This window comes from Bacillus rossius, chromosome 17 (genome assembly GCF_032445375.1).
Source record: "Bacillus rossius redtenbacheri isolate Brsri chromosome 17, Brsri_v3, whole genome shotgun sequence".
Classification (NCBI taxonomy): domain Eukaryota; kingdom Metazoa; phylum Arthropoda; class Insecta; order Phasmatodea; family Bacillidae; genus Bacillus; species Bacillus rossius.
Window position 1 is genome coordinate 37,257,955 of NC_086344.1, and position 13,888 is coordinate 37,271,842.

Sequence of the window (13,888 nt, forward strand, 5' to 3'; positions counted from 1 at the left end):
TAAAAAAAATGCTCAACCTCGCCCGTTTACGTGCGGAAATAAAACAAGGACACACGCACACGGTCGCACCGGGGACCCGGACGGACGACTGACTCACCGGCCTGCGAGGTGTACCCCGTGAAGGACTGGTTGTCGTCGTCTTCCTTCTTCTTGTCCTTGTTGCCCTTGCGCTGGTCGCCGTCCGCCCCGTCCCCCATTATCATCTTCCGCAGTTCCTGCCGCTCCTGCTCCTCCTTCTCCAGCGACAGCTGCGAGTCAGCAACAAGCACACGGGGTCGGGCCACTGTAAAGTGTTTGCACTCCCGGACTAAAGGTTTTCTTCGTGTGTTTTTTTTTGTACCTGAAAGGTGTTTTTATTTTTGTGTAGGGAAATTTGGCGGAGTAAGATGTGGTGCAAGAGAATTTAGATTTGAGAAGGTTGGTGTGGCCAGATGTGTTTTTTTTTTGGCTTGTTTTTTGTTTTTGAAAACAAAAGGGAGACAATAAAAATGGTGGTGGAGAGTGGTGATGATGACGCCTATGTTTGTGTTCCGTTGTGAATGAAAATAAAAAAAAAAGGTCTTTGGAATTCGAAACCTGAGCATTTTGTTGTTTGTGGGTGGTATCGTAAGGTGTTACTAAGAGCAACGAAATGACAACGAGGAGGAATAGGAAAACGGTGTCAAGGAGCTGGTACTACAGCGATGCTAGGAATCGCAAATGTTTCTTTGTTTGCGTTTGCGGTCGGGCTGAAACAAAGAACTCCACCAACCCAAGGCTCGACTTGAACGATCCCGAAGCATTACAGCACGATTAATACAACAAACTGCACAGCATCGCTTTTTGTGTGACAATCACTCCACTTTCAGCATGTTGTGGCCATAAAGAGTAGAAAATATACGATGTACAATTTCTAGCTTTGTTTAACTTCATCTCTTTATAAAAAAAAACTCTCCCATACATAAGAGACCGGAAAAATTTGTGGCTTCAATGACCTCCAGGATAGACTCCAATATCCTCTACACACTCGGGCAAATGCCAACTGTTCATTGGCTGCTGACTTGTGAGTCGTCTCGACCGAGTGTCTGTGATTCGACACTTCTATGAGTGAGGGTCTCCAATTGGCCCTCAGTCCTCCAGATTAACAGTGAACCAATGGCAGAAGCAGCACTAAGGTATAATTATTTGAATTTTATCATAACACGAAATGAACCTGCGAATTTTTCAGGTGTCTACCCATACAGAATGTTTAGAAATATGTCTGAATTTTTTCAGAACCTTATTTTATTGCAAGTCTTTTTATCAAAGCCTATTTTTTTTTTAAATCTACGTTCATACCCAAAATTAAAAATAAGAAAATGCAATACCTTTCTTTCTTTCTACAATTCAAACAGGAACCTGCAATTTTTTAAGTTAAAAAAAGCTTAAATATTTTCAGAGAGGATTTCCACAGGTGACTGACTATAAACTGAAGTTAAACGTCAAAAAAAAAAACACAAGTTAACATACGGCTGCTCGAAATTAAAGTTACCCGACTTCCAGCAACATTGCTTCTTATTTAGGGACTTTTTTTTTTTTACTTTAATGACCAGACCTTCAGTTACCTTACTTTTGCGTGACTTTCGGGACTATTGTACACACACACTGCTAAAACCACCGTACAAAAAATACCGTTCCCTTCAGATTTGTTCGAGAGAAGAATTTTTCTGTGTTTGTTTGTCCTTGGTTTAGAGTTTCAATTTCATCTGACCCACTAACCAGGTTGATTCTGCTATTGAGGACTTATTTCCACGGCACGGCAAAACAGATCCCACTCAGATTTAGGGCCTGTGCAAATACTGGTTTTTTTGATGCAAAGCAAATATCAAATCGAATGCTAAAAATGTTCGCTAAGTCAAATTGAATTGCGAATATCGTTCTCGACGAAGCTGAAGATGAGAGCTAAGACGTTACACATGAAACAAATTCTTCGACTGATTCGCCTGGTCGAAGCTTTGCACTTAGGATCGAGCCAAGCATACCTGGGAGCTGGTCTTCTTGTTCGACAGCATGTTCTCTATGTTCTTCCCCATCTCCTCTATGTCGGAGCTGTCTTCATCGAAGCTCTCTTCTTCGTCTGTCGACAGCACCTCGTTGGACGACAGCACCCTGTTCTGGAGGTCGAATATGCGCTGACATTCTTCCTTGTACCTACGATTGGAACCCACTACATGAGAAATATATTCGAAACTTGGAACTGAAACTTCAACCAAAGTCAAAGAACCTTTCTCTGGCTAGACGATGGTAGCCGTAGCACGGGATGATATGAAATCGATGTCAAATGTGTTTTCTCTGATGCAGGGTAATTTCTTTGTGGGGGCTTAAAAGCAACTGGGCACACAACCTGGGGACCACGCTTCCTTTCACAACGTTCTCATTCAAGGGATTAAAACTGTACAAATCCAAAGCACGCACATTTACATGGTTTATACCCTCATAAGCAATAAAAATTAAGGGAGTATTAAGGATCCATTTCTTCATCGCCTTCGTCACTATCAAGAGGTAGAAAATTAATTATATCACAATATACCTCAAGGAAAAAAAAATGTTAAATAGTTAATGCATTAAAAATAATTTTGTTGCTTAGTCATTTCTTACAGATAAGCCCCTTTTGTCCAGAATTATCTCTAGAACAGATATCTAACCCAAGTATAGTGTATATCTGAAATTTGTAGCCATAACATTTCTTTAATTTGATCACTAATTGGATTTACTTTATGAGTTCAAATTAACAGAAATACGAAGTTTTGTCTGATGTGTAAATTCTCTTTTAAAGACGTTTTAAACGTTATATAACCTTTATCTGTTTATCTTTGTCGCCGCTGTGTACCACTTTTACTTTTGCTAGTTGGCAACATTCATGTATGGTTATGATGATGGTTTATAGAGTGTGCGCACTTGGTCAAATATCAATATCAATAGCTCGCATTTGATAGCCTACTCTCTTTTGTAATAAATGTGTACGATGACAATAGTTATGCGTTTATTCCGGCTCATGTTCGGGTTTTTGTTTTTCTATTTAAAGTTGAACAAAATACTTTACTTGCATGACTTATTAATTTAAATTGTTTAGCGTGCTTTTGTATTCCCTACTTTTTAAATAAACATACTTTTCATGAATAGGTTTTGTTATTATGAATAACTTCACTAAACAAAAAATAATAATGTGTTTTCGTATAATAAATGCACCCTTACTTTTCAAACTTGATTTTAATATAAATTTGTGTGATGATTGTGTGATAAAACATGGTAACTTAAAAAAAAAAAATTCTCGACTATTCCGACTGATCAGTAACACTCGCCGCCTGAGTATTGGAGTGTTTCATGTCCACTTTTTAGGTTTTTTTATGCTATAAACACGAAATTAATATTAGTATTCATTTGTACTATATCCACACACACGTCTACGCACAGAAAAAATGTTTGTTCTTAATTTAAGACCAATGTTAAATTTGTTCTATGTCATGACATTCGTAGTTGTTTGAACTTTCAAATGCTCATATCTCAGTTCCGACTTCGATGGACATGGAACACTCCAATTCTCAGGCGACGGAACTGCTGGCGTGTGGCGGGGGGACGCCCACCTCTCCTGGTGCTCCGCGATGGAGAAGCGGTTGCCTCGGGAGAACTTGGTCATGCCCTCCTCCCCCGCCTTGGCCTTCTCCGTGGACAGAGTGCGCACCACGTCGATCACCTCCCAGCGGGACAGCTTCTTGATCTGGGCGACACACACACCAGAGCGCTCGGCAACCCGGGAGGAACCGTGTTTCACCGGCAGGCGAGCCCGCTACACTCGTCAGCTCTGCCCCCTTTGCGATGCCTGAACAGATACTGGAAACCTTTGTTTTACGGTTGTGCTAATACTTTGGCAAAACGAAACCAAAAAAATCATTCGAGTACCTTGCAAAAATAGATGAAACTTAATAACCTTCATAATTTTTAATTACAAATCATAATAAAAATTTTTTTCGTGAACTTAAAACATTACAAAAAAAAAAAGAATAAATTTTATTTCAGATAACTAAAAAATAAACTTATTAATCAACTCATTTAGTTTCTATAGAAGCAATATTATTTATAATGCAACTTTCTAAGAACAAACAAATTGAAATTTAATTAAAAATTACAAGACTGAAATGGAATCTTATAACAGTTCAAAGTGTGAGCTTTGTCAAAGTGAAATTAAAACATATTTCAAAGTAATTTTTATTAAGAATTATTTTCCATCCAAACTTTTATTTTATTTTAAGGTCACCTCATAACAAGTCACTTTATATAAGAGTGGCTAACATTTGCGTTAAAAACGTGCAATTATGTATTTCTGTACACGGAAATAACGATGCCAGTTTCATTACAGGCTTCCCATAGATATGAAGCTGTCTTAAATTTGAGGTCTCCTCACATTCAAAGTCGTCTCACAAGGAAGTCATTTTACATTCGAGGAAAATAAGAAAAAAATTGACCTAGTAAAGTTCAGTGGTTATAACTGTTATAAGTGTTGAATTTTTTGATTTACTTTATTTCCTTTGATAGTTTGGGTCGTTACCACAACGCCGAACGTTAAATAACGCCGAATACCATAACGCCGAATGTCAAAATTGACCACAATGCAGACAGCTAGAAAACTGCTGTGTACCACAACGCCGAATTACCACAACGCCGAAGAATGATTTCGCGGGGAAGGGGGGCCACAGGAGCAAAATGAAAAAACAACTGAATGAATTTGTGTGCTAACCTTACCTAACGTAACTTTTGTGGCAGTCCTGCAATGACATTTTTCGGCGTTAATGTATTTCGGTGTTGTGGTAATTTGGCGTTGTGGTACACAGCAGTTTTCTAGCTGTCGGCATTGTGGTCAATTTTGACATTCGGCGCTATGGTATTCGACCTTATTGTACATTCGGCGTTGTGGTATTTCGGCGTTGGGGTGCGTCCCCTGATAGTTTTCTTGTAACCTTTTCTCCACGAATATGGGATCCTTGGAATACCAAGGATGTGATGGGTTTTTGAGGATCTGAGGATCTGATGGATCTGATTGGCCGACCCCTCTCGGCGAGGCAACGGAGAGCGGGGGAGAGCATTCACCTCCTCCTCCGGGACGCCGAACTTCCTGAGCAGCGCCTTGGCGTTGTTGAGCGACAGCCTGCGCAGGTCGGCGTCCGTTCCCGTCACCGTCCTCTTGGGCTGCGCCTCCTGCTCCTCCTTGCTTTGCTGCAACCGACAATGCGCGCTCCGCCTCAACGGCACTCGCCCGCCGGCCTTCCCAGGGGCAGGCGGCCGGCGTCTCCACATCACCCCCACTTCAATACACACACACCATAGTTCTTGAGTACGAATATCTAATCCTAATAACAAGAGAGACAATTTTTTTTTTCCAACTTCGGTTTCATCGTTCTAGATTCTAATTGTGGTATAAAAATATGAATGAAAACTAGGGACAAGATTTTATGGTTTTTTTGCGATGAAATCGAAATAACACCAAAACGCAAGTGAAACCACCGCATAACACGGCAATGCAAGTTAATACATCATTTAGCACCGAAATTAGAGTTTAGTAGCATTTAACCTCGACTAAATTCAAATATTTAAAAAAAAATGTTTTTAATGTTTGAAATTCAAGGTATGTCGTAATTTACGGACAAAATTTTTTTTCCCCCAAAGTGTATGGACCACAAAAATTAATTTATTAGATATTATTTTACCGTAAAAAATGTAGCATATAGGTTTTAACCTGATTTTGGTGGAGTACGCATTAAAAAAGAACTTTTATAAAAATGAAAAAAAAATAACACGAAAATCCTATGTTGTGAGAAAGAATTCGTACTGAAAATAGGACCACGAAATGTTGTTTCTGGTGATAGCGACAGTTTCCCCCGTTTGTTTACACGTTTCGTCAGTTCTCTCAGATTGCCAAAACTTATTTTTCTTTGAAAGACATGAATATTATTTTGGAAATTTTATTGTACTCTTCATCATAGCCAAAATACTTACGAATTTTAGTGCTGTGATCTTAGGAAGTTATAAAATGTAGCATACTTCTCTACACTGTATCGATGCGGCACGGGAACTCAAGGTGGGCTTGTTGGGCACCCAGCTTCAATACACACACACCATAATTCTTGAATACAAATATCTAATCCTAATAACAAGAGAGACAAATTTTTTTTTTCCAACTTCCGTTTCATCGTTTTAGATTCTAATTTTAATGATTCAACAAATACATAAGTCACTGTATTTCAAGTAAATGATTTCAACCCTTTTCAGTCTATTTGTCCACAGAAATGGACGAATAAATTATATCTCGGAGTTTTATCAAACCTTGAATGTGTGGGTCATGGCGTACAATCTAGTCGACATTATATTTTATGGCTATGGAAAAAAATAAATTTTTTCTATAATTCTACATATTATCATGATATAATTTAAAAATAAAAATATAAATATAGTTTAAGATAAGTGGCTATTACACCAAATTCATATATATTGACTGAAAGGGTTAAATACTTAAGAGTACTATAAAAAAAGGATACTTTCAAATCATTTTTTTTGGATATAATATTATGTGTGCATGCAAACTGCTTGTTTTGAAGTTATCAAAAATTTCAAGTTATAGGTTGTCCTTCAGTTTCTTCAACCTTACTTATTTTACGTGATCTTATCAACCACTTCACCACAGAAATGTTGTAGAATTAAATGTAAAGTTACCCCAAACAAACATACATACTAGGTTTTACCCTGATTTTGGTGAAGCATTAAAAAAAGAACTTTTATAAAAATTAAAAACACAACACGAAAATCCTGTGTTCTAAGAAAGAATTTGGACGGAAAATAGAACCACGGAATGTTGTTTCTGGTGATAGCGACAGTTTCCTCCGTTTGTTTACACGTTTCATCAGTTCTCTCAGATTGCCAAACATAATTTTCTTTGAAAGATACGAATATTATTTTGGAAATTTTATTGTACTCTTATCATAGCCAAAATACTTACGAATTTTAGTGCTGTGATCTTAGGAAGTTATAAAATGTAGCATATTTAGGGATGGTGATTTTTCGTTTTCGCGAAAGAGATGCTAAATTATATTTTTTCCGCTGTAAAATGCGAAATCTAGACTATTGCGAGATAAATGCGAAATCAAGATAAAAAACGTAGATTCGTCTTCACTCTACACAATTTATTTACCTATTGTATTTCGTTTCAGTTCAGCATCAAAAGAAACCATCATTTTATGGCGTATTCAGCACAAGTATCTTAATGTCACGTCATTCACATTAAGTGCTGAAAAGTTGTTTGGGAACCTGCCAGGATAGGCTATCTTTGTAGTCGTGCTAGATCTTTATTTCTGTGGTTGTTAATAATTAATATGTGTATTATTTAATGCTTTTTTTAAAAATATACTTTTCTTCTGGTAATGTAAAAAATGTTTTTAAAAAATGCTACAAAATGCTAGATTTCAAATTCAAAATGCTAAATGTTATTATTTTAAATGCTATAAATCACCATCTCTAATAATGTGGTATAAAAATATGTGTGAAAACTAGGGACAAGATTTTATGGAGAATTGCGATGAAATCGAAACAACACCAATACGAACGTCAAAACACCGCATTAACACGTAAATGCATCATTTAGCACCGAAATTAGAGTTTAGTAGCATTTAACCTCACTCAATTCTAATATTTAAAAAAAATGTTTTTAATGTTTGAAATTCAAGGTATGTAGTAATTTACGGCCAAAATTTTTTTCCCCCAAAGTGTATGGACCACAAAAATTAATTTATTAGATATTATTTTACCGTAAAAATGCAGCATATAGGTTTTAACCTGATTTTGGTGGAGTACACATTAAAAAAGAACTTTTATAAAAATGAAAAAAATAACACGACAATTCTATGTTGTAAGAAAGAATTTGGACTAAAAATAGGACCACAAAACGTTGTCTCCGGTGGTAGCGACAGAGCATAAAGACGCTGATGCGGCACGGGGAACTCACGGTGGGCTTGTTGGGCACGCGGACGTAGGAGAAGCCCTCGCCGCAGCCCGTGGGGTCGGCGGGGCCCGTCAGCTGCAGCAGGCACTTGCCCTTGATGGCCTGGATGTAGGCCCGCGTCGTGTTCCACGGGGCCACCTTCACCTCGTCGTCCATCTTCAGCTGCATCTCCTCGTCGTCGTCCTCTTGCGGCGTGAACAGGAACTTCTCCCCGTAGCCCGCGTCCTGCGGCAGGCACGGGGGCAGGGCGGTCCAGATTATAATTTGTTATGGTTTTTTTTTTTTAAACAATTTAGAAAGTTATTATGACATCGCAATGCTCTAACTTAAATACTTCACACCAAACACGCACACACATCCATTCCATAGTTTTTTAAAAATAATTACGCTTAATAATAAAACATATTGGAGTTACCGTAATAATGATTATATTAAAGAAAAAAAGTACTAGATCTGTACTCGACCACTAAAAAAACTTATAAAAGTATTCTAGATCTGGTACGAAAGTACTAACTGTGGACACCCTGAGGCCGGGACTCGCGATCTCATCGTCACCCTCGACCACCCCCGCCGACGACAACCCGAGGACAAGACTCTGCGGTCGAGCGAGGCAGAGCTGGATGCAACCAATATCACTTTCACGATGGACCTTCGTAGAAAATACTTATTGTTTGGTTTCGGTAGTGAACGTTAAGGTGGCAAACCGCGTAAACTTGTCTCGTGAGGAAGTCTCAAGATATTTTCGTACACGTCACCAACATATCCGCTTTTTAATAAACCTTTAAAAAACAAATGATAATTTTTTTTTTTTTTTTATGATATTAAATTCAATGATAAGGACCGCAGGCTTCCGTGAACGTTCGCCATCGTTTCGGTCGCAATTGCGGGACGCCACCTACAGGGTGACAGTCTCCTTCGGAGGAGGCAATGTGATGAAATGCAAACCAAAAATTTGGCGAACTCTTTAGTATAGTCGCAGCTATGACCCACCAGCCGAGATACCTCATTAAATATAATGAATTTAGCATGAATACAGTCAAAACTCAATAATGCAAACCTGAAGGGACCATATTTTTGTAACTTTGCAACAACGAGGTATGTATTAATATTAAAGATAGAATGTATTACTAAATTTTACAGAAATGTGGCAGGGTGTCTTTAAAAAAGTAATAAAATAAGTTAAAGAAAAATTGTTGGCCTGGTTAAGCAAATTCGAGTATCCTTCAGTACCCAAAATTTAATTTTTTTTACATAGCTTGATGCATCTTTTGGTAAAAAAAAGTTCAAACAATAACAAATGCCTGCTAAACTGATGTTCTTTCTTAATTTATTTTTCCTTCCGTCCACTTGAAAAAAAATAATATTAAAGCAGGGTTCTACTGTCTATAAAAAATCTTGCAGAATATTGAATCCAGCACGGAGTAGTTTCTGGACGTGCCTGATCTAACAGTCTTTTCTGTGCTTTCACTGCTGGTAACTCGCGTGAAGGGGGGGGGGAGGGGGGGGGGGAACGGCAGTGGCATAGCTAAGGTGACTGGCGCCCCTGGCCAGATTTGAAAATGGGGGCCCCTTCTGGATTAAAAGAGAGAGGAGGGGGGGGGGGGGGGGTTAATAGTAACTGCGAAACCGTCGTGGCGGAAAAAACCCCACCCCTCCTTCCCTGTGCCGGCAGCTGTCCCAATAGGCGTTCCCCGGAGACCACCAGCAGCTGTCTGCAATCAGGACTTCCAGAAAGCTGAAGATGCCATGTCCGAAGTGATAACCCAGAGACCCGTGCACTACAGAGACTGACAGTTATCTATGTGTAAAGAGTTCCTCCAAGACGACGTCCTCCTAGCTTCTCCTCCCGTAAAGTAACGCTCGCCACTAGGGGGGGGGGAAGGGGGCGACGGACGGTGTACCTTCAGCCGCTGCTCCGCGGCGATCATGCTGAAGTAGGCGCAGCACTGCTCCGGGGAGACCATGGCCCGGATCTCCTCCTCCGTCGGCAGGCGGAAGTCGGGCTTGATCACCCACCAGTTTGAGTCCATGCCTTCACGCGGCCAAAACAAAGGAAAACAAAAAAAATAACGATAAAAAGCAGAGATACAATCTTATGGTTTGGATTTTTAATACAATTTAGTTTTTTTTTAAACAGAAGATTTTGGTGTTATTGTTTTTTTTTTATTTTTTAATAAAAGCTGTTTTTGTAATACTTACTACACCACAAAAAGAGTGGAAATATTTACGCCTTGTATTTTTACAATAAATTAATCTGTAATGAATTGGTCTAAAACAGATAAAAATCAGAATAATAAAAATGAATAGGCAAGCGTTTATGGTTTAAAGTGATTTAATAAGAGAAGCACGCGCACACACGGACACAGAGATATATACACACACACACATACACACATTAATATTTTTTTGACAGTATTATTATAGTTTTATACATTCTAAAGGAAAAAAGAATATAAATTCAAAAAAACCACTTTCACAAGGGCAACATTTTGTACCTAGTATGTAGTTGGGGCACTATTAATAAAAATGCATTCCATCAATTGATTATACGCAGTAGTCAAATAAACAACTAAAATTTTTGATATTAAATTATACAAAATAATTGGCGACAAAAAATTGTTGAAAACAAGACAGGTGTCTTTCAGTAATTTTTTCCTTGGAAGTAAGAAAGGAATATGTATCACGTTATGCTCATGATGAAAAACAACAAGAAAATGGATTTCCAAAACTCTCAATCAAAATTTTCCTCAATAAAATAATAAATTTTAATGTCATTAAATTTTTTTTATTTTTATATATTTATAAATAAAACGGTTGCATCTACAAACTTGTGCGGTGTTAGGATATATATCCGGTAACAAGAGCACACCAAAACAACGAGCAGATATCATGCTTAGGAAAGAGAGAATTAAAGGCTCATTAAATTTCGCACTGCAAACTGACGATGAGACACGCCAAAGGACTACGTGAACTTTTTGCCGCAGGGAGGTTAACCGCGGTACTCGGAGGTTTCATCGCACTCCACTAGCCTGTTCTCTTGAAGTCCGCGCACAGCTTCAACCGCTTCCTGATGCTGCTCTCCGAGTGGGAGGGGAACGCCTTCTTGATGTCATCCATCTTGATCCTGCGGGGCAGGTCCCTGCTCTTCCAGAACAGGCGGTATATGAACACCTGGAACACAACAACAACCCCCCGAGACTCCGGCGCGTCCCGGCCGCGATTCCCCACCTCGCAGCCCTCACGGACACTCGCGGGGCCCACGGCGGAGGATCGGACAATATGCCGGCAGTGCAACCACTTAGATCACAGCTCGATACCGTTTAAACGAATAACCACGTATTTTTAATCCGCTGATATTTCCCTTATTTCCTAATTTTATATCTCAATACAGTTTAAAGTCTTAAAGGAATAACCACATATTTCTAATCTGCTGATATTTCCCTTATTTCATAATTTTATATAAGTTCAACTAAAAATCTAATTATTTTTATCCCTTATCTTCATACTTCACTATCAACCTAGAACTTTCTTATAATTTTCTTGATTTCGGTTGATCATTACCATAATGGTCTCACTGTTAATGTAATATTAAATTTAAAAAAAAAAAACTGTGCAATGTGAAAAAGTTTTATTGGAAGGTTTCAAATTAACATAAAATAGGAACAGTTTACAAATTGAGCGTTTCGGTTTTCTCTGTCCACGACGTAAGGCAACATACAAACTCAAACCAAAACGGTAACGGCAGGCAGACAACAAATATTTGAACGCAACGATGAAGGCAAACAGATATTATGTACGGCATGACGACGACAACACCGATGAACACAGTAGGTTTACCACGACAAAAAACAGTTTCGACGTTTCGGGAACTGGCAGCTGTTCCCGTCATTATGCTCAGACCGATTCACAGATAATTTGAAGAACGTTTAAATAGGTTGGTCACCTGCAAGAAGTCCCTGACGAAGTTGTTGGCACGCTTGGAGTTCGGCCCTGGGACCTCGTACAGGGGGCACTCCTGGCCCGCTACGAAGAGGGCGTCTATCTCCCTCACGTGGTACTGCTGCCTGCACAAGTGTTTCCCGAACCAGTCACTACTTCACATCAACACTTTCGAGGTTAACATTTTTTTTAGGCGTGTTGAAGGTAAAATTAAGTGTACAAATTGGAAAGAAAAATATATTAAAACCGATAAGTAGAGACCTGCAAAATTCGCGGATTCAATGACCACCCGGATAGACTTTACTACACTCTACACACTCGGCCAAATGCCACCTGTTCATTGGCTGCCGACTCGTGAGTCGTCTCGACCGAGTGTCATGTGATTCGACACTTCTTTGAGCGAGGGTCTTCAATCGGCCCTCATTACTCCAGATCAACAGCGAAGCAATCGCAGAAGCAGCGCTGAGCTGTAATTATTTTAATTGTAGCATGTCCACGAAATGAACCCGCGAATTTCGCAGGTCTCTACCTATAAGCTAGAGAGCTGTGAAACTGCGGAAACGTCAGCCGAAGAACAGCCGGCGGGACCGCGGAAGCAGGCTCGGCGGCAGAGGGGCGCATGGGGCGCGTCACCTGGTCCTGATGACGAGGAAGTCCGTCTCGAGCACCCGGTGCTCGTAGATGGGGGCGCGGTACATGTTGTTCTCGACGGCCTGGATGGACTGGCCCGGGGGCAGGTGCCCCAGGAAGGGCGACGTGTGGGCGTACGCGATCTCCCCGTACTTGTACTCCTGCGGACCCTGGTCCTTGCCCGCCTTGCGCTTGTAGTAGTTCTTGATCTTGGAGCACATTCCCACCTGCCGGCACGCGTTTCCCGCTCCACGCTTACTGCGACCCATACCCTTCTGCAGGTAAACACGCTACTTTCAGCAAAATGTTGTTTTTTTTTTGTAACTTTTATTTATTTATTTATATTGTAACATGCCCACCAACAGCCGAAAGGCTTTGGCGGTGGGCACGACACACACACACACACACACACACACACACACACACACACACACACACACACACACACACATATATATATATATATATATACAAGGACAACATATAAACAATACAAACAAAATACAAACAAACAAACAAGTAAAGTTAAAATATGTATAACTATTAAAAAATAAACATAAAAATATAAAATGCATAAAGAGAAATACAAAACATAGACATTACAGTATAACAAAATTACTAATTGCAGGCTTATGTAAAAATAAATTTAAAAAATAAATAAATACATTATATACCTAGCTACCTTATCTGAAAATCAAATGCAAACCCAGAACATTTTTTTTTATGTCAACAGAACCATTTAAACCTACATTTTAAGTAGCTTGGCTTCTGGGTTGTAGCCGCGTCCTTGGCGAATAATTCACAGACTAATTCGGTCGACATTGCAGTCGCCATCATCAAGGAGCAGCTACCTGAAGGGTAAGGCGAATTGTTCGCAAAGGACACGGCTACAACCCAGAAGCCAAGCTACTTCCGACAATGGCCGTGAAAGCCTGCGAACATTATTTAAAACCTGCATTTCGTCATTCTTCCCCACTACAACTTAAAATAATTAATGAACACCAAAAAAAAATCAATGCACTGGTCTTTGCTTTAACAGCACCTACCAATCTGTAGAGAAGAAAAAAAGGCTTGTACTAATGTAAATGTGTTACAAGGTATACTTCTTTTTGATTCAAGACACTGAACTATTTTAAAATTTTACTGTAAAAAAATTATTAAATTAATTCTCCATATTCAATATTAATATCGACATTTAATATTCATATCATTATTTAATTAATTACAATAATTGAGATAAATTTTAATTAATAATGAAAATCAATAAATATTTTGAATGTTTATCTTAATTTATTAGTTCAAATTAATTATTAA

At 39.0% G+C, this 13,888-nt stretch overlaps 1 protein-coding gene across 3 annotated transcripts in view; it reads right to left on the minus strand.

Moving 5' to 3' along the window:
• LOC134540924 (transcription initiation factor TFIID subunit 1) overlaps positions 1 to 13,888 on the minus strand; it is a 51,007-nt gene that overhangs the window by 19,707 nt on the left and 17,412 nt on the right. For all 3 annotated transcript variants that reach the window (XM_063383999.1, XM_063384000.1, XM_063383997.1), the window contains exons 11-19: positions 12,578 to 12,801; positions 11,949 to 12,069; positions 11,035 to 11,176; positions 9,907 to 10,037; positions 8,009 to 8,230; positions 5,104 to 5,229; positions 3,603 to 3,736; positions 2,001 to 2,169; positions 98 to 248 (exon numbers count right to left, since the gene is read on the minus strand). In XM_063383999.1, the coding sequence (XP_063240069.1) occupies positions 98 to 248; positions 2,001 to 2,169; positions 3,603 to 3,736; positions 5,104 to 5,229; positions 8,009 to 8,230; positions 9,907 to 10,037; positions 11,035 to 11,176; positions 11,949 to 12,069; positions 12,578 to 12,801 (1,420 nt within the window). The remainder of the gene's footprint in view (positions 1 to 97; positions 249 to 2,000; positions 2,170 to 3,602; positions 3,737 to 5,103; positions 5,230 to 8,008; positions 8,231 to 9,906; positions 10,038 to 11,034; positions 11,177 to 11,948; positions 12,070 to 12,577; positions 12,802 to 13,888) is intronic.